The sequence below is a fragment of the Erpetoichthys calabaricus genome, chromosome 2 (genome assembly GCF_900747795.2).
Source record: "Erpetoichthys calabaricus chromosome 2, fErpCal1.3, whole genome shotgun sequence".
Taxonomy (NCBI): domain Eukaryota; kingdom Metazoa; phylum Chordata; class Cladistia; order Polypteriformes; family Polypteridae; genus Erpetoichthys; species Erpetoichthys calabaricus.
The window spans coordinates 148,345,267-148,366,181 of NC_041395.2; the positions used below are offsets into that span (position 1 = coordinate 148,345,267).

The 20,915-nt window shown below is 36.8% G+C and overlaps 1 protein-coding gene across 1 annotated transcript in view; it reads left to right on the forward strand.

Moving 5' to 3' along the window:
* Positions 1-7,049: 7,049 nt before the first annotated feature.
* LOC114646433 (coiled-coil domain-containing protein 39-like) overlaps positions 7,050-20,915 on the forward strand; it is a 37,760-nt gene continuing 23,894 nt past the window's right edge. The window contains exons 1-5 of the mRNA XM_028794615.2: positions 7,050-7,317; positions 14,933-15,052; positions 15,360-15,506; positions 17,248-17,406; positions 17,496-17,588. Of these exons, the coding sequence (XP_028650448.2) occupies positions 7,228-7,317; positions 14,933-15,052; positions 15,360-15,506; positions 17,248-17,406; positions 17,496-17,588 (609 nt within the window). The 5' untranslated portion in view covers positions 7,050-7,227. The remainder of the gene's footprint in view (positions 7,318-14,932; positions 15,053-15,359; positions 15,507-17,247; positions 17,407-17,495; positions 17,589-20,915) is intronic.

A 20,915-nucleotide genomic window follows, 5' to 3' on the forward strand; every position in this document is an offset into this window, starting at 1 on the left:
CAGTTAACAGGTGAACATACTGCACATGAACAGCTTGATTAGCACCATATGGTATTGCTATGAAATATAAATAATTAAATGAAAATAAATAAATAATTAGTCACATGGCTCAGTTTGTGAAAGATATGTTATTATACGAAATAGATATATGAACAGCACTATATGAAAAAGATAGATAGATAGATAGATAGATAGATAGATAGATAGATAGATAGATAGATAGATAGATAGATAGATAGATAGATAGATCTGGCACCTTATGACCCTGAACAGTCTACTGAAATGAATGGATGGATAAACAGAAACTGCTTGCCGTCTCGGATAATAATTGTCTGGTATGCATTCTGAATAATATAGCTTTTCCCCTCCATGCAACATATAATTTACAATAAGTGAAAACTCTTTCTCAAGATAGATATAAAATTTCATATTTATCATAAAAATTTCAATACACGTTAGTAATTTTACATTTTTACTAAGATCCACTTCAAAAAGACGTACGTGTTTTCTCGAACCTAGACTTCGTTCTACATAAAATTCATGTAACAACTTAAGACAACAATCAAGGGCTTTTACTCGTTATGTCAAGAAACTCAATCTGCTGACAACCTGGGTCCGACGGTGCGGCGAATTATTACCAAACAAAGTTCACAACTCTCTAGTAAATTAACAATTCCGTTCAGTTTTACTTTCTTTAGACGGATTAGAGTAAATAGAAATGTAGATATCCCCAAGATTTTTTACGCGATAGTCAAAAAAAAAAGTTGTATTTGCAGTATAAAAATGTAGATGCCCCCGACATTTTCATTTGATAGTGAAATAACGTCACGTGTTGAGTTTGTAGTATGAAGAAAAATGTAGATATCCCCGACATTTTTCATGTGATTGTGAATAACGTTACATGTTGTATTTGTTTTCTTTTAAAGGGCTTATTGCACTGATTCTATAATAATCTGTTTAATGCGGTGGTTTGCACAATATTTTACCCACACTTCATTGTGTTTACTTCAACATAAGGAAAAGAAAAATATTTCCGTTTCTTTCATAATGTATTTTTAAAAATCGCTTTTTTATCTTTAATTTTTCGATTGCTGTTTTTTTTTCCAATGCTTTTGTAAATGGACCCCTAAGACTTGCATATGTAATAATGCAGCGCCACCTAGTGTTCAACGCAACTTCCTACCTGAATTCTTAGCGTTAGCTAATTTAACTGAGAATCGTATTTTATTTCCTTTACAATAAAAGATAAACAGTCCAATAGGTAACTGTTCTTTTGTAGTACTATACTCTCGATTTAATTGCCACGTTTATTTCTGTGTTCAAATTATTCGAGCCCACTAGACAGTGTGACCTAAAGGATAAGAGCTCGTTGAAAAACACAAGAACGTTAATTTAAATCATAAGCAGCACCGAGGGGGTCAATTAACTATCTTTGACATGTTTACATTCTGTTATCTCATCAATACTACGATTTATTAATACGTCATTTCACAAGGTGTTATATAAAAACAGAAGGTGATTTAAAATTCTAAAACGCCTCACCTTATATGTGAAGTTTCTCCTATGTATATTATGGTTCGTATGGAAATCTGGTTGACTTTAAATGAGTAATTCATGAATTGGTCTTTTGAACTCTTTCAGCCCAGTCCATCGGAAGACCAGTCCAGTACAGAATGACCTATCAATCTGACGGCATGAAGGTTTAAATTGAATGGAATTGAAGAACGGGGATATTAATTTCTCAAGATATAGAATTGCCCTTTTGAGTGCCTCTTAAGTAAAGTTGTGGCCATTCCATTGGAAGGCTGTTACCGTGCTGACCCAAAAGGTAGAGGATGATCGGAGGCTCAGGAAGACGCGGTCGTGACGTCATTACACGTTTCTTTAAATGTGGGCGCTTCAGTGACACAGGAGGACTGCGGAAACCTGACATTAACCATACCGACCTCCCTTTGCTAATCAACAAAAATTCAAATATTTGTTTTTAACACATGTATATACATTTTGTATCTGTTTTACATAATAACAATAATACAGTAACTTTGGCAAAAAAATGTCAGGAATGCACTGTCATTGTAGGTGTAAGGAGCAGGACAAAAGAGTCTCGACAAATGTACTCACATTCAAGGTACCAGCTTGTTTTTTCTGCCAGGTATTTCCAGTTAATTCACATCTGCCAGATTGTCCCAATGGCGCAGCTAGTGGTCTGCTTTCCGCATCTTGTACAGTCACTTCGAAGGAAAAAGAGTACGAATCTTACTTATGCCACAGCGGATCATCGTTTTCCATATGATAGACACTTACCAAAATGATGAAAAGCCTGGCCTGCGTTTTGTGCCTTGTGACGACAAAGCCAAACCAAGATATGTCCAGCTGAATGGCCGCCTTCGGCAGTTAGCAATGAATGCCGCTTCCAGACTTTTTCGCAACAAATTGTTTATAATGTGGTACTATATTTGCATAGGACAGTTAACCATTAATTCACATAGTTTTGTGTTTTTCTCCAGTTGTTCATATTTGTTTGGTCTATGTTGTATTTTCTTTTTCACATTTTATTTTAAAACATATTTTCAGGCAATAATCTAGTGGTAAACTCACAATTCATGAGAGGCTAATATAACTAACATTATTTTGACATGAACTATGTATACCATTGAAGATTATTACCTTTAGTTACATTTTATGTGATTACTGAGCACCTTGGCACTGCACGTGTGTTTTGTGTCCTGTACACTTTTCTTGGAGTGACACCATTTCAATTACATACAGTAACTTCTGCCCAGATTCAGTTTTCAGACATGTCAAGTTCTCTTCTAATGGTGAGTTCAGTGGGCTAATATCTGTCTTTTGTTTATGTGTGTGTTAATGTAGCAATATTACCCAGCTGTATTAGTGAAGGTTAACTTTATCTACGATGAAGTGTTTTGATAACTTAATACTATGTTAACAGTGTATTATTTTGGTAGCCTTGTTAGCTGCATACATTGAGCTAAGTATCATTAGATGGGCCATTCATTAATTTATAGGTCTACATTTAATTTTTCATCATGTTTATGACATTCCATTGCATTAAACAGTATATTTAGTGCTCTATGTTTTCTGTATGCGTGAGTCTGTGCTCATAGTGGTGCCATCTTATTTGGAGTTTGAGAGATAGAGGAAAGGACTTAGCACTTTGACAACACTTGCAGTAATTGGCCCTTAAAATGATCCTTGGTGACTTCAAAGTGAAACCCACTGTTACCTTCTTCGGCCGCTCAGATGTTTTGCAGCTTTTACACACACAATGGCTGCCTTGCTCCATACCTGCAACTTCACCCCGCCAGGCTCTGAGACGATGCACACCAGTCATATTGCAATGTGTTGGATGAAGTTCTCCTTGTTCTCCAGTCATGTACTCACACACAGGCATATCTGTTGTAAATTGAAAATACTGTAGGTTTTATTTGTATTGTAATTATGCATCAACCCACACCATGAAAACACATTACCCGCTGCTAAATTTGTTCAACTGCCAACGGGCCTGCATTGGAGAAATACATTTGGACATCGTTGATTCTGTAGCACATACGGTTCAGGCAAATCATGTGCCTGGATTCTTGGGTCATGTTTTATGCAAACTTCTCAAAAAGATAATTCACCAAAATTTGCAACTCTATTGCAAAGTTACATATAAAGAAATATCCAATTTTTTAAAAAATTGGAGTCTGGTTATTTTTTTTCCATATCAGTTCAGTTTGTTTCCTGGAGAACAGATTGACAACATTAACATACTGCTTTATAGATGTGGGCATTGGATATGACTTTAAGAGCACTGGATTGTGAAACATAAACAAAAAAAAGAACTGTACAGTTTTGATATATTCATGGGAAATTGTATAAGATAGGTAATAAATAAATAAAACCCAAACTGCCTTAGCATCCCGCCCTTTCACCTAAACTACATGCCATGCTGTTAATTCATTTCTGCCCACTAGCTGTTTGTGCAGGTCCAGTACCTAATGCAGCTGCTCCACTTTCCTGTTCTGCTACTTATTGAATACAAGGATTGGCAGCCATTCTGACACCCAGGTAAACCTATTCAGGGTCTGGGTAATGGACACCATGTGGGGTAGCAGGGTGGTAATCGACACAATGAAGGTATTGACCCTGGATGGGTACCATCACTCACACAGGGATAATTTAGTAATGAATTGAACTTGAATTGAATTCAAGTATTATTTTTTTTAATAGGACTGAACTTTATTTGTATGCAACATAAGTTCCATGAATTTATCTTGCTGTAACCACAGTAAAATAAAATTGATGAAATAATATCTCTCTGTTATAAAAAAAAACTTGGGATGAGACTTTTTTCCTGCAACAAGACGTGATCTTTTGAAGAGAGACAGAGAGACACTTTCATGTCCCATGAGACGGGCAAGTCCCTTCATACTTACAACCTTTGGAAGCAAGTTCTGTGATATACATGCAGAGCAGGTTAGAGATATTGGAAGTAGGAAAATTGGAAAGTCTCAAGAAAATGTGAGTAAAGTTCAAACAACATTAGTGCAAACAAATGGAAAATATGACTGTGAAATAACAGAACAGTGAAACAAGATTGAATAGTGTTTGAGGATGTTTGGGGGAGAAGAGAGACAAGGCAGTGACTTTAAAATGTTTGAAGGACAGCACAAAATGCAGATCACGCGGCATGGGAGCAGCAGCAAGCCAGCAGCTGATCAAGCAAAGAGGAGGTAAAAAAAAAAACAACTGATAATTGTTTCCCATTGTATCACTGTTTAAGAAGGGTTTTGGAGGAGCGAGCGCATCTCCTTGGGGTGCGTTCACCCCCCCTATTCACAATGGCGTGCAGCGGTTGGGGGCTGGGGGGAGGGGTTTGTGAGCAAAGCAAGCAGGGAGTGAAGACCCCTAGTACAGTATAATACAAAATTATATGAAACAGAATAATAACTTAACAAATACACAAAGTAACATGACAATAGACAGACCTGCAATCATGCTGTGGTCAATGTTAAGTTTTTGACAGTAAAAATAATTTAGGTGAGGTGGATGTGTTTGGAGGTTGTGGGAATGCAGAGGTAGATTAAATGCAATTGTATTTGTTGCACTGCCCAACCGGACCACTACAGAGGAAATGAGGATACTTTCAATGACTACTCTGTAAAACTGGACCAGCACTGATGGTGCCAGTTAAATGTTATATGTTGTTGGCCAAAAAAAAAACATATAGCAGTAAATTTTTGATAAGTTACATTTTCACTCCAACTCAGAATAATAGTGATAGTAAGAAATGTAAATGATTTGACAGTGACAGTATTTATAGCCACAAGTGTAGGATGCAAGGATTGTCTTTTAAAATCCACAGCCATTCCCACCATTTTTAATACATCCAGATTGCCAAGGTCAGCTGAATCACCTCTTATAAATATGGCAACTCATCCCTATCTACGATCAGGTTGATCTTATGCAGATGCAGCTGCCCATCTTCAGATTGCTGGTGGAGAAGAGAGAGAATAAATATGAGGGGTAGTAGTATTTAGGTTCACAGCATCAGGGCATTTAACTAACCTTCACCCAGCTTCACCATCTTTAATGTTTATGATTCCACAAATAAAATCCTCACATAAGCACCTGGGGGTGTAAATGCCCCAAAGTTTAGTGGGTAGCCATGTTCACTGCATATTTGACTGAGATGTTGACAGGCTAAGGATCTGCGCTGGTATCCAAAAGGTTGCCGGTTCGAATCCCTGCCACTGCCAAAAGAGATCCTACTCTGCTGGGCCCTTGAGCAAGGCCCTTAACCTGTAATTGCTCCAGGGGCGCTGTACAATGGCTGACCCTGCGCTCTGACCCCAAGGGGTATGTGAAAACTAACAAATTCCTAATACAAGAAATTGTATAAGGTGAAATAAAGAACAAAAACAAAAAAAACAAAAAAAACTGAAGGGGGTCAAAAAGGAAGTTAGTGCTGGACTTGAGTTAGCAATCAATTAGCCATTCAAATGTTTTCATTATCACTAAGGTCAGTGCTACTGTGTTTTTAAACGTTAAGAAAAAATGTTTTGCTTGTTGGGAAGGGGATAATTGTGGATACTTTGAAACTTAGACAAAGACTTTTTAAAAATGTCTGCAAACACTTATGCTAACTCATCAGCCTGGTGTTTGGTTGTGGAGTGCGAGACTTGTTCAGACTGTCTTCAGAAGACCACAGTGATATAGATGGGAATGAAATTAATAGAAAATAACTTGCAAAACAATGATGACGCAGAGAAAATAAGCAAAATCCACACAACTACCAAAGCAGTACTTGAACCTAGGATGCTAGATCCAACATATCTTATAGGTTGAAAAGGAGCATTAAGTGTTAATTTAGTAGTAATACTGATGATTGTGCTCTGTGCTACTCCTAATACATGAGGCTGCAGCATTAAACTTAACGTGTCAGGTGCTACAAGTATGAGGGTGTTGTTGCACTCTCAGAAAACCCTGTTCCCAAATCTATTAGGACAATTGGCAGGGTTGAAGTGTAGAGCATACAAATATAGATTGTTGGTACTGACATTGGGCTACACAGTTGAGAGCTACCTCGTAGCTCCATGGATTTTGGCTCAGTTTTGTTTGTGTGTTTTTGGAATATTCTGCATGTATGGGGTTCTCCAAGTACTCATATTTCATGTCCAGTATCAAGTCTGTATGAATTATGTAGATTATGAACTCTAAATTGACCCTCTGTGCATGTGGCATCCCTTCCAGGTTTGCTTTCTGCCTGACAAGTGATTGATTTTGGTTCCCTGGCAAACTATAATAGTTATATTTGTTTCAGGAAATCGACATCTGGATTTGTTTTTTTGTTTTTTGCATCTTAAAAGCTTCTCACCACTAGAGCTTTTGGAGACATAATATTAACCGTTAAACCAAGACTTTCAACAGAAGGAAAGCAAGATGCTCTGAAGAATTCGCGGCGTGACAAGGCTCCCCTCTAGTGGCTGACTGGAGAATCGTTGTTCGCTCTCCTTCCGTAAACTTGCCGGTAGTTTTGGTTACCAAGGCGATCACGAGCAGCAGACAACACAACAGTGCATGGGGAAGGCTGTATGCACACAAAGCGGTGTCAGCTATAATGTGTTTTCTGTTTTGATTTCCTTTAAAGCAAAATCAAAGGCATCCATCAACTGGAGGCAAATATAGAAAAAGAAGCACCACTTTTTAAAATATATAATAAAAATGGCCAGCACGATTCTCTCACAGCTGGGCTGGGACGAAGGTTTCGCCATTCCGGTCGCAAACACAGAGAATAAAACTCTGGAAGAAGAGGTTAGTAAACAAAGCCACTGGAAATTGGTCATTTAGTTTGGTTGCTATTGAGTTGTTTAATAATACCGGGTATGGTTGAACAGAGTATCCTATCTCATATAAATGTCTCTTTTTGCATACATTTGCTTTTTAGAACAAACTTGAATTATACAATCTAAGAATCACTCATATGACCGAAGCTCCAATATGCCGTTTGGGGTGAATCATAGGTCAATTATCTTCTAAGTAAAAAAAGTCACAATGGTACAATATACGTTCTGTGTTCGTGTCTTTAGTCCAATAGTACACAGGGAAGTTCACCCTTACGTGATTTGGCTGGCGCCCTGTTCACGGATTGTTCCTGCTTTGTACCCGATGCTAGCTGGACTTGGCTCCAGCTTCCAGTGACCCTGCTCTGGATAAGCGGGTTTGGAAAATCGATGGATAGATATTTAATGGCCGACGGCCCGTTCAGCGCTGTTTCGATGTCTTGCTCCCGTCACTGATACTATACATTCAAACTGGCAAGTGTAGAAATTAATGAATGAAACACTAAGGGTGAATGACAGTGGAGTCGGGGTAGTTACAAATGAATAAGAAGCGATTTTATTTACCGTTATGTGCGAAGGTCAAGGTTCAGTCTGCTCCAAGATTTGTAGCAGTTATAACTTTAATCACGCGGGTGCGGAATAAGTGAATCTTCTGGATTCACTGATTACAGTGGTAACGTCGTGTAACGTTAATTCTTGTCCTCAGGAGTTACAGCTGCTTGTATATTTTCCACTATAAAAGCATATTTAACCACCCAAGGTGCTAGACACATTTTTCTCTTAAGTATTTAATGGGACTAAAATAGGCTTCAAAAATCTTCAGCCTTACAGTTTCTGTGAAATGTTGTGGATAAATCTTAAATGTATAAAACAAGGATGTATTATTATTATTAGTTATAGTAGTAATTGTAGTAGTAGTATTCTTATTAGTATGCATTCAACAAACAAGTACACAAAACACCAGAAAAGAAAAAGGGAATGAAAGGTACTTAAAAGTTCATATTAGAATTTAAGAGTTCAATAAACCCGGCTTAGAACATTACTGACAAATACTGTACTAATACAGATATAAAAACCCAGCACTAATAAAATGTACCAAAGATAGAGACTTTCGTGCATTACCAGCAGACAATGGCAGTGCCTTGGAAATCAAGAGTGAAGAGCACACATGGAAACAGAAAAATTAGTTTCAACCATAAAGCACACATTCGAAACCGACTATGTAAATGTTTGTGAAAGTAAGAATGAGGAAGGGCATTAGCCTTGGCTTCAGTGTTGACATGGATGGAGCCTCATGAACTTATTTTGGCCAGGGATACATTAAAACCATCATAGACCTCTAGGCTATAATTCCATTAAGGCTCCAACACCCACATTTTGCTTGTTACACACTCCTAAATACATCAGTGTACAGTACCGGCATTCCTTTACCAAGAATATGTTAGATACAGCTAATCTTTCAGCACATGCCTGCTTAGAATTGTCCTTATGGCTTTTGCTCTGCGGCAATGTGCCATCAGCATATGCTCCCAATCTCCCTCTTGCACTGAGGAAAGCTCTTTCTTTCTTTCTTTCTTTCTTTCTTTCTTTCTTTCTTTCTTTCTTTCTTTCTTTCTTTCTTTCTTTCTTTCTTTCTTTCTTTCTTTCTTTCTTTCTTTCTTTCTTTCTTTCTTTCTTTCTTTGTCTAGGGACCTCAGGATGTCACCTTATGTAGATGAACAAGTAAAGTGATAAATGCTGCCAGGACAGAGTGAGGGTGACACTCTGGCACAGGCATTTTTTATATTAGTTCTTTTAGCTGCTTTCTACTTCACTTAGTTGACATTTTTGACACTATGATTATTTTGGTTTGTTTTATTGAAGAAACATCAAAAATAAAATTTTAGCCTGTTTGGTATTTACTTGCTTTTGGCTACATATTCAAATGCACACCCCAAGTTGATATCCTATGCACACCACTTTTATTATAGTACAAAAAAACAAACAACAAAAGAAAACATAACATGGCAAGCAGAAGTTCAAGATTAAGCTTTTTATTTGCTTGATGGCACAAGCTGAATCCAGTGACTGTGTCATTGCTATGTGTTTGTTGTGTGCAGGTTGGCACAGGGTCCATATCCAGAGCAGGAAAAAACTGAACTGTTAAATACTAGTTAACTCAAAAGAGAACATCTGAAGAGAACATGAACTAGGGTTAATGTGGTTCCTATAGTATGTGTAAAAATGACATACTGTAGTAGTTTCTCTAGTTTTTACATAGTTTTTCAAGTAAATATATACAGTAGACTGCCAATTAACCAGACCCTGATTTGCTGAGGTTCTGCATTATCTGAGGCAAACATGTAAGTGTAATACACTACTGTTCTTCTAATTCATTAAAGTTTTGTCATGAATAGTGCTGGGAGGTATACCGTTTCATACCAAAAAACGTTTATTATTTTTGTTATGATATGGATTTTTCTTATACCGCAATACCGGTTTAAATAGCCTAAACAACGTTCGGAACATGGCGCAGCGGGAAACTGTTTAAGGGGGGGACCTTTTTCACTGCTACAACGCTAAACACGTATGCAATGGAGAACATGCCTTAGTAGAGGTATTGCGTGGTGAAAATGGACAGAGAACATTCTGAAACTGAAGCTGTAGCAGATAATAAAGTTGAACATGATGACACAGAAGAACTTTTGCCGAAAAAAGGAACTGTGTCTGTTGTCTGGACATACTTTGGCTTTAAAAGGTCGGACGTGAACCAAACAACTATTTACTGCAAATGCTGTCGAGCTAAAGTTGTCACCAGAGGCAGTATCACGAGCAATTTGCTGCACCACCTTAGCCGCAAACATGCTTTGGAGTACCATGAATGTATGGAACTAAGATTGGCACCCTCCACGTCCTCTGTAAAACTGAAACAGGTAGAGGACACTTGAGTCAGACATCACTTGTAGATGTGTTTGCTAGTTGACTGCCTACGACAAAAAAAGCAAGCGGTGGATTGACATAACCAATGCCATTACAATCCATATAGCTAACGTGTCAGTGGACAGAGATTGTTAACATTAACAGAAAGTGTAGTTGGTTTACAAAAAACATTTACTCTTTATTCCTTTTCTAAGATATGTTCAGTGCAATACAACTTTTGACAATCACCTCTGAATATTTTACTAAGTCTAAATGCCTCTTTAGATGGTTGAAAATATGTTGTCAAAATTATAGTTTAAGTTGTTTGCAAAATTTGTTCAATAAAAAAGGGTATATAATTTGACTGCAACTGTCATGCAATGTGATTCCTTCTCTTCATTAGTGCCACCCCTTTGAAAACTATCACTTTATGGGGTCATGCAAATCTGTATTAATACTTGTGTGAACATTAAAATGTTTTTTTTGTACAATTCTCATGACAGTGGAATAGGTTATTCTTAGCCAGTCTACTGCAGTAATTGAAGTGGAAAATGTGGTTAACATCCACTCATGGATGGGAAAAAAATACCGTTGAATACCGTGAGACTGGTATAATTTTGAAAAATACCGTGATATAGAATTTTAGTCATGAATAGGTCAAACTGCGTAAATACCATGCTTTGAACCTCAGCTGTATTGAGCGAGTGGTCAAGGAACTGGTTAACTGTGGGAATATGGGGGGGCCTTAATCATCTTCTTCCAAACTGCACCACTCGGCTGCTGTCAGTGTGTCACATGCTCTACTGTTTCATTCACCTGGTATCATTTTATTTTTAACTTCAATGTGACACAATCCATTAATATTAAAATGTAACTACAATATATTTTTATTTTTAAAACTATTGTACATATTAGCTGTATAATAAATGTAACATACAAATAAGAGTGAATGCATATTTTTCTTTGTTTTTATATAAAATTAAATTCACTAAGGTATGAAAAGATGTTTAAAAGTAATACTGTACCGTATAGATTGGCAAAATCTTTTATATCCATAATTTTTATTCTGAAATGGCCACAGCCATCTACTTTATCTGAGATTTCAGTTATTTGAGGTAGCATCAGTCCACGGCTAATCAGAATTCTACTGTACATACATTTTCTCGCCTGCCTATCCAGGTCAGAGGTGCTGGTGCCTGTCCGGGCAACATTTGGCACAAGTGGGGGGAGCCAACCCTGAATTGGGTGCCTGTACATACTTATATATACATTCTGACTCACCCATGGCATGCCAACTTATAGTTGCCAGTTAAAACTCTGAAGAATTTAAACAGCAAAGTCCTTTCCAAGTAACTGTTTTATTTCGTTGTTGGAAGACAGCTGAGCAGCGGTGTATTTCAAGAACGAGTTCATCAGTCTTATTTAGAAATTGAAGCTGCAATTTAAATCCATGTCTTAATCATATATCTTCCTGATCTACGACAATCAGTAATAACTGTTAAAATAGAAACTTCAATATCAAATGTCGGGCAGCATGGTGGCGCAGTGGGTAGCGCTGCTGCCATGCAGTAAGGAGACCTGGGTTTGCTTCCTGCGTGGAGTTTTCATGTTCTCCCTGTGTCTGCGTGGGCTTCCTCTGGGTGCTCCGGTTTCCTCCCACAGTCCAAAGACATGCACGTTAGGTGGATTGGCGATTCTAAATTGGCCCTAGTGTGTGCTTGGTGTGTGTGTGTGTGTATGTGTGTCCTGTGGTGGGTTGGCGCCCTGCCCAGGATTGGTTCCTGTCTTGTGCCCTGTGTTGGCTGGGATTGGCTCCAGCAGACCCCCTTGACCCTGTATTAGGATATAGTGGGTTGGATAATGGATGGATGGATGACAAATGTCTGTCCAAAGTATCCAATCGGATTTGGAACTTGTTTTAACATATATGAGTCTGAAATCTCTATATGTACTGAGGCTGAAGTAACATCAGCCTGTTTGAAAATCAGCACTTGTAGTCACAACCTCAAATGTCATTGCAGTGAACAGCAATTTTTGCCTCGGGTGGCTATGAAATCTACTTTCATGCTGTGAGCAGACGGCAGAACCCGATATGATGATGCTGTGAGAATGATATATGAAATGAACCATTTGTCTTTACATTTTTTTTAGATTTATTTCCGTATTTCTCTGACACTTTATTTCTGAAAAGATCTGAAACTTCTGCATGTTTGAAAATAGACATTTTGAAGTATAATGTAACTCAAAGCCCAGTCTTCGGCCAGTTTTTCAGTGTATTTTAAAAGATGGTAATACTAAATTTGTTTTATTAGATAATACAAAAATGTTACAGGTCATAGCTTTACCGATTCTCCTTTTTGGTGCACAAATAAATTTAGCTCTAATTGAGTTCTTGAGGTAAAAAAACAAATCTGAACAAAAGCTTCAGTGAGTAACCTCTGTCCATTAGAAGGGATGAGGCTGGTCCCTTAGGTGAAACTTTAGGGGCCCTCCCCCCTTAGGTTTCAGATACACAGTGGAAGGAACATGTAAAAAATGATAAATTAATAATTAACCTAATAAATAAATAATAAATAATAAAATCTAAACAAAAAGAAAAAATGTATGCAATAGCAGTAGTTATGAAATAATATTCAAAGAGCTCAAAAACAATAAAAAAAAAAACATATGCCATAACAGCATGTGCTCCGCTTGAAGATCTGCAGGTGAGTAAACCATTAAATTTCACAAGAGATTCCAGGAAAATTTAGTTGTTTCAGTTGCTAATGGAGGAGTGGTACAGGAATTATGCATTAGAGCTTTAAACAGCAAAAACACCAGTGCACGAAGATGTTATGGGCAAGATTTTGGTTTTAATTTTTATATTTTCTGATGTTTTAAGTTTTGTTTATAATGTGTTTTTTTTATTTATTGTTTGTTCGGTTTCCTTGAGTGCTTAGAAAGGCACCTTGTATAAATAAAATGTATTATTATTATTATTATTATTATTATTAATAGTAACTGCTATTAACATGAAAAAAGGTAATTCCATGTTTAAAGGTAATTCCAAGTTAGTATAATTTATTTTAAATGCCAGTTAACAGAAAATCTGAGCTAACATTTACAGATGTTTTCATCTTTCAGTGTGGCTGATTTTTCATCTTTAGTTGTAAGTATTTGTGCAGTATATTAAATTTATTTTTAATAATCTGATGACTCCAAAAGAAAAAACAAAACAACTTTCTAACACATTTTACAATGAGAGTTACATTTACAGAAGTAACATTTACAGAAGTAAGCACAACATTGGACACCCCTGCAGTGTTTGTTTAGGGCAGGAATCTCCAACCTTTTTTCCACTGAGAGCTACTTTTACAAAATGAAAATGGCTGAGAGCTACTCATGTTTTCTAACGTTTATTCTCATAACTTATTTCAACACAAACAAATTGAATAAGCTTGTTTTGCCTGAACATTTACAAAATGTTGGTGTCCACAACTCACATTTTGCATGAAAACATCACAAAAAATATTTTGTTCACCTGCAAGTGCATTTTGTATGTCTGTATGTATCTCATACTATTGAATTAAACATGAATGCTGTCAGAACAAAACAATGCAATTACAAATACACAGATATTACTTATTCATTTGTCATTTTGTGACATCTCACTGTTTCACTTCACAAGAGTATTCACACGTCCAGTTGCATGTATGATGTGTTTTTTAGTTAGTCAGATGACTGTCAGTGCATGGAGTCAACAAGAGAGGTGTCTGGTGGAGTGGAGCCACTTAGGTTCACTTTTATGGAGTCATTTAAATGTTCATCTGTCAGTCTTGTTCTGAACTTTGATTTCATGACATTCATGTCAGAAAAGGCAGACTCACAGACGTATGTAGACCCAAACAAAGCAGACATTTTCAGAGCTGCTTGGTGAAGATTCTTATAGTTATCTGGCTCTACTAAGCTCCAGAAATGCTGAGAATGCTGTTGAGACTTTAACTGCACATAATTTTGAAGGTTTACTAATATATAACATAAAAAAATCCAATGTCTGTCTGTCTGTCTGCTTTTCACGAGAGAACTACTAAACAGATTTAGATCGTTTTTTTTTCTATAATTTGCTTGAACATTCCGGTTGGTTTTTTGACTTCTCTCATTTTGCTATGTATCATAGTTTGCTTGTGGTACTGATTTATTTGCACAAATCCGAGATCCACGCAATGGGCCGAGGGGAGGGGCCTTCCTCACTGACTCGCCAGCTTCGGGGCATGTACCTTAACAAATGAGCAAACAAGAGAACAATTGAATTCAACTTTGTTTTATATTTAAAATACAGTAAAGTGTTACTTAGGTCTTGATGAGTTTGAGTCCGTGTATGCCACATTGAAAAGATAGATTGCAATTCAGATTGTGGATCATGATTTTGTGCGAAAAGGATCATGATATGATTTTTTGGAAAGATCGCCCACCCCTAATTTGACTAATCAAGTTTTCAAATTTATGTAGGATTCATTAACCCTTTGGCGAGCTACTTAGAAACGGGTTGCGAGGTACCGATAGCTCGCGAGCGACGTGTTGGAGACCCCTGGTCTAGAGCTTTATTCACTTGTTTGTTCTTTCAGTGGGTCCTTGTTTCAGACTTTAGTTTGTAGCTATCTCCTTTAATATTTTTTTAATTCTTTTTGTGTTGCTTTTTTCATTTACAGCTAAAAAAGAAACAAGCTGAGAATGCTCAATTGGAGAATAAAATTAGTGAATTTGAAGACCGTATCAGTGCAATGTCTGAACACTTGAAAAATGTTAGACAAGAGCTGAATCACACACAGGTATATATTTATTTTCTTTTAAATAGGTTTGTCTATAAGATCATCATGGTGCCTTATTATTATTATTATTATTATTAAGAAAGTTATTTTAGCTGAATAGAACCAATGTCTTGACTGATTAACAGAGGAGGGTCTAGGACTATCCTAGGTCAAACTCTAGTGTAATCCTGATTGCATTATCCAAACCTGTACTGATGTTAATATTGAAGCGAACTTATCAGCTTTTCCCATCTCCATTCATAATTTTTAATTAGCCTTGCTGTTAATACTATCAGTTTATTTAAAGAGTGTTTTTGTTTCTGTGTAGGCTGTTTGCAGAGCTAGAGAGAAAGAGGTGGAGTCTGAGATGCACTTCAAGGCCCTAGCTGAAAGAGAGATGGGACGTCTTCGGCAGGAGATTCAGAGACTTGAAAATGAGCTGATAGCCATGAGAGAAAAGAGGAACGTGCAGGAGGTAGTGCTTTGCCGTTTTCAAATTCTGGGTGTTTGTAACACTGTCAAGTATTTAGTTTTACTGTTTAAAGCTTTCTTGATAGCATTCCAAGTCTTGATCATTTATATGGCCAAATGAACGTCACAAAGTGTCTTTTTTCACAATGAATCAAGTATTTTTTGTCTAAAAGGTTCATTCATTTAATACATTACTTTCAGCTTTTACACTTGCCTTTTAATGTATTTACTTTCAAGTGATTACAGTCTCACTCAATCCATATTTATGTACAAACAACGCATTTTACATTTTTTCTGGTACTCTTATAATGTGCCTGGGATTGTTCCCAAATTAAAACATTGTGAAAAGGTTAACATACTGTAAAATAAAACAATGCTCTCTATGTTGCTTTGTCCAATTTAGGATATTAGGGAGCCTTTCCTGGCAGCATGAGGTGCACGGCAGTAAAAAACTCAGGAAGGGGAAGCCAATCTATCACACTTCCCCCCAGATGTACAGTCGATTTTAAATTGTACAGTATATTTAGGATGTGGAAGGAAAACCAGTGTACCTCGAGGGAAAACTAAGTGACTGCATTGTTAAATAAAAATGAAAAATGGTACACTTTTATTATACCTGTACACTATGTGTGGCAAATGGAGGTTAATTTGTAACATTTTAAATTATTTTCATCATATTTTCTTCATAAATATCATCATGTTAATTTACAATTATTAAGTGCAAATTGTAGTAATACTAGAGGAGTATAACAGATAACTCCATGATAAATAGAAGACAAATATTAAGTACTTTTGGATAATAATATCTGTTTAACTGAAGTACTATAAAGCACTGTAAATGTTCTCAGCCTGGAGGACTGTTATCATATTAAAAACGACCTGATCAATTACTGATCACATAACTATTTTCTGTATCTTTTTTGTCCATTAGAGGACAGTGGGAGAGCCCAAGCCCATTCTACATCAGGTGTAAGGTAAACTAGCCCAGACTCACGTTCACATCCATACCCACACTTACTCTTAGTGGGCTAATTTAGAGTGACCAGTCAGCCTATCTTGCATATTTTGGGCTCTATGAGGAGACCTGATCTTGTGGAGAAAATCCAGCTGAAATTGGGGAAAACTTGATGGAGACAATAACTGGCCAGGACAAGTTCCTGGAGTTGTGACACAGTATCGCTGTACCTTCATACACCCTATCTGATTAGTCATGATTCCTTCTTAACTCAAATGATTGCATTTCAGGGATAAGAGTTTGTACCAATTGCACTAGAGAATCCCTTGTGATGTCTCCATGTATTTTTTTAATTAATCAGAAAAAAGCTTAAGTAATAATAACTCTGATCAAAAGCATGCTATAAGGTTTAATGTTCAGTCAGTACTGAGTGAGTGTGTGATGGACTCCCCTCTTGTCTCATGCTGGTCTTTAGTGTGCATAATTTACTACCAGGATAGGCTCTTGGAAGAAGCAGGTCTCTTACATGTATGACTGGGTGAACATATTGTTGGCTCACAGTCTTTGTGTCATTTATATGCCATAGATCATGCAATCAGTGAAAAAGTGTTGTAATTCTGTGGTCATATGGAAATAAACAAATGCTTTTGCCCATTAAGCACATTCAGGACACGTTGTACAGAATATGCTGACTTTGCACATGAAACCATTTTCTTAAAAATTGCTGCTGTATTTCATTATTCAAAACTAAGATTTCTTCTTGATCTTACCTTAATATTTTACTTTTAAGAACAATATTTTCAAAGTAAACCAAAAACTGGAAAAGCTGAAAAACCAGCTGAACTGGGATCACCAAGCCCTGGAGGCCTGGCTAGAGGAGTCTGCCCGAAAAGATGAAGATGCAATGACAATCATCAAGTATGCTAAGCAGGATGAAGGAAAAATAAGAGTGAGTGCACCAGGATACTTTTTGTGACCAGACATTCTCTTCATGTAGGAATAATCTTGAATACACATTTGCTCTCATTTAATTTCTAGGAGCTGACACTGCAGATAGAGAAAATGACAAGTGATGCAAACCAGAAACGAAAACTTCTTGATAATGAGCTCACTGAGACAATTACAGCTCAGGTAAGCATCATTTTATTTTTACAGAAGTCAAAATGTGCACATTTTTATGTTTTGTTGGATTATTTAATTATTCTTTGAATGATTACCTTGATTCTTTTATATATTTTTCACGTATGTGTAATCGGTTGTATTACAAGCGATGCTGAAAGCGGTTTCCTTTTTCTGTCAAAACACATTTCAACACGACGCTCCATGTTCCTAAGCATATTGGAAAGAGTCTCGGGGGGAATAGCAGCAATTTCACGTTGGATGTTTTCCTTCAACTCTTCCACAGTGCAAGGCTTGCTCCGTGTTGGCCATAGCCCCTTTGAAATTACCCTGTTGCTGAAGAAGGACTCAGTTTCTGCCATGCTCCTTGCCGATGTGTGACACGTTGCTCCATCTTGCTGGAAATAACCTTCCGTTAACTCATGATCATCCAGTTGATTCTGACGCTGCTTAAACGAATTGGTGACCCAATAGGTTAGCACCATGAAGATGCCCTGCTCAATACTGTACACGACCATCATGATGAGAAGTCGAGTGACTAAATGAAGGGGTACGGGTGATATGCATCCAGAAGTTGCAAACGGAGATTAAACGTTGCGATGGCTGTCTGGTGCCTACCTTATCACTCTGACGTAGGGATGGCATGTTGTTTTGCTCAGATTGCTTTGTCCTAGCGAGAGTTATTACAGAATTTTTGGGACCTCTTTTGAGTGAATCTCCCTGTACATAAGTACATGTTTTTCCAAAAGATTTCTAGATTTTTTTCTTGCTACTGTACACTCATTATTACCAATTAAGTAAGAATTTGATATTGTAAGGGGAACAAAATTGAAATATTTAAAGGAAAAATCACACAAACACAGATGTAGCATGAAAATTTCACACACACAACAATGGATATGTGATTCAAGCTCAAAAACCTGTATCTGTGAGGTAGCAACACCCAATGCCGTGCTGCTTTACTGCCAACTCAGGAATATTTATGATAAAAATAAATTTTGAGCTGCTTTTCAACAACATCAAACACAACAATTAATTTAACAAGCGATTATTGCTCTTGAAAGGAAAGTGGCATTGCTCCTTTCACTTCATTATTGTTTGTAAAAACTGTTATGATGACCCTGGCTTAGTTAAACTGTTTACTCTGGGCACATACAAAAAGACCTGTAGTGAATCCCAATTTATTTTGTAAATACTGACACAACCAGTACACTTAGTGATTACAGATCTGCCAACATGACGCCATTTTTCCAAAGTGCTTTCTTGGAGTGGAGTAGCAGTGTTACTGTATGTACTAGTGTAATGTAATTTGAAATCTGAACACAGATGGTTGGTCAGAAGTACCAGAATTGTCAAATTTTTAAAGAAAATGAGAGATTCTTATAGTTTTACATAGTGAGATTTCGCTATACTGATGACACATTATCTTGGCAGTTAGCTCTGTTGCTTCAAATGTCCAGAAGATGGAGTTTGAATCCTGGCCTAGTCACTGTGCCTGTGTAGTTTGGATATTTTCTTTCTGTGTCTCTGCAGATTCATAATAAATATTCATAATACAGATGTGGCTCTGTATTAGCATGTTTGTCCTGTGACAAACTGATCCCTCATTCAGGGTTAGTTCCTTATCATGTGCCCAAGGCTTATACAATATACCTAGTGACCATGAATTTGGAATAAATAGGTTGATGAATGGATGGAAGGATGACGTCATTATTTATTGATAAGCTGTCATATATGGGGTTGTGGTAGGCACAAGAATTTCTAGATCATTTTAAAATATGAGCCCAAATATGAGCCCTTTTGACATCTGCTTTTTAAGCAGAAATACAAATGCAGTGAAGTCATGAATCACAAAGCCCATCTTTTAAAGTGACTGGAGGCAAAGATGAATAAAGAACAAAATAAATATTGCAGTGGTCCAGCTATAATGAAACCAAATGAACTGGGTATACATCAAAGAAGAAAAAGTATGAAACAAGAGAAGAAAAGAAAACTTTATAGTTAAAAGACTACAGCGTAGTATGCAAGTTAGCAAATACATTTTTCATAACTACAGTACAAGGTCGTAGCGAGCAAGCCTTTCTTTGGTAAAACAGCTAACTCTCATAAGAAACATTTAGGTTCCTATTTGGTAAGGATTTTGATATAGAGGTGCTGAACTTTAAACCACAAAGTCGCTGGTGCAGCTCCAGCCTGTGCCTTCAAATGTACCCATTAACCAATTTTGTATATCCTGTCTTGTACATGACTTTGGATAACAGGGCATTCTTAACTTAATACCTTATGTAATTATTTGAAGTTTTTAAAAATTTGTGTTAATGAAATTTCTTATGCTGGCTTCCACAAGCCACTTAATATTTTCATTTGGATATGCTGAAATGAACTGTTAAGTGTTTTGCGAAAGATCCTTGCTTCTTTTGCAAAGTTAAATTACTGTACTATTCGCATGATGACTATATATTTACTTGTACTTGCAAGTAATGAATAATCATGTATATTCCTCCATTTTTACCTATTTGACTGATTTATGTAATTTAAAATATCAGGAAAGACAAGTTCATTTTTTCTTATTATTTAGTAATAATAGTTATGGGTGGAGTTGATTGTATTATTTATTTAAACTTACCAAATTGATAAGAAAGCTACTGGTGTTTTTAAATTATCACTTCATGTAAGACCTCTAAAACATGTTCACACACATCAACATAAATGTATACAAAAAACATACATACAAACACTGGAGCTCAACTGGCAAACTGTTGATAGTGGCAGCAGTCTGTATTTTACCATCACAATAGGCCCTGTTCCTACTCCTTGAGGACAGAGCTGATAGGTGATTGCTGTCTCTCTATTATAAAAGGAAATCCTGGGACGAGACCTTCTCTGAGATCATTTCAATTCCTGCGAGTGATAATTTCTGGTCCCGCAAGACGAGACTTTTTGCCATGAGATTTTGACAAGTCCAAACATTTACAACCACGCCCACGGTCCAATCACTTCTCATTCATGTGAATTCTATTGTCAGACACAGTTCCTGCGCTCTCAGCTCCAAGCCGGGTTGGAAATAAAATGTCATAAAGAGGTTCAACAACATTGGTGCAATACACTTGCAGAGCAGGTTAGAGATTATGAAAGTACTAAAATTCGAAAGTCTCAAAAAACTGATCGTAAAGATTGCATTGGTGCTAACAAACGGAAATTATTACTTGGTGAAATAACGGAATAGCAAAAAGAGATGAAATATATGGACATTGGTGATATGACAGAAGTATGTAGATATTGTTTGGCTTTAAACTTTAAGTCAGAGACTTGTAGATTATCTAATTTGTGTTGCTATCA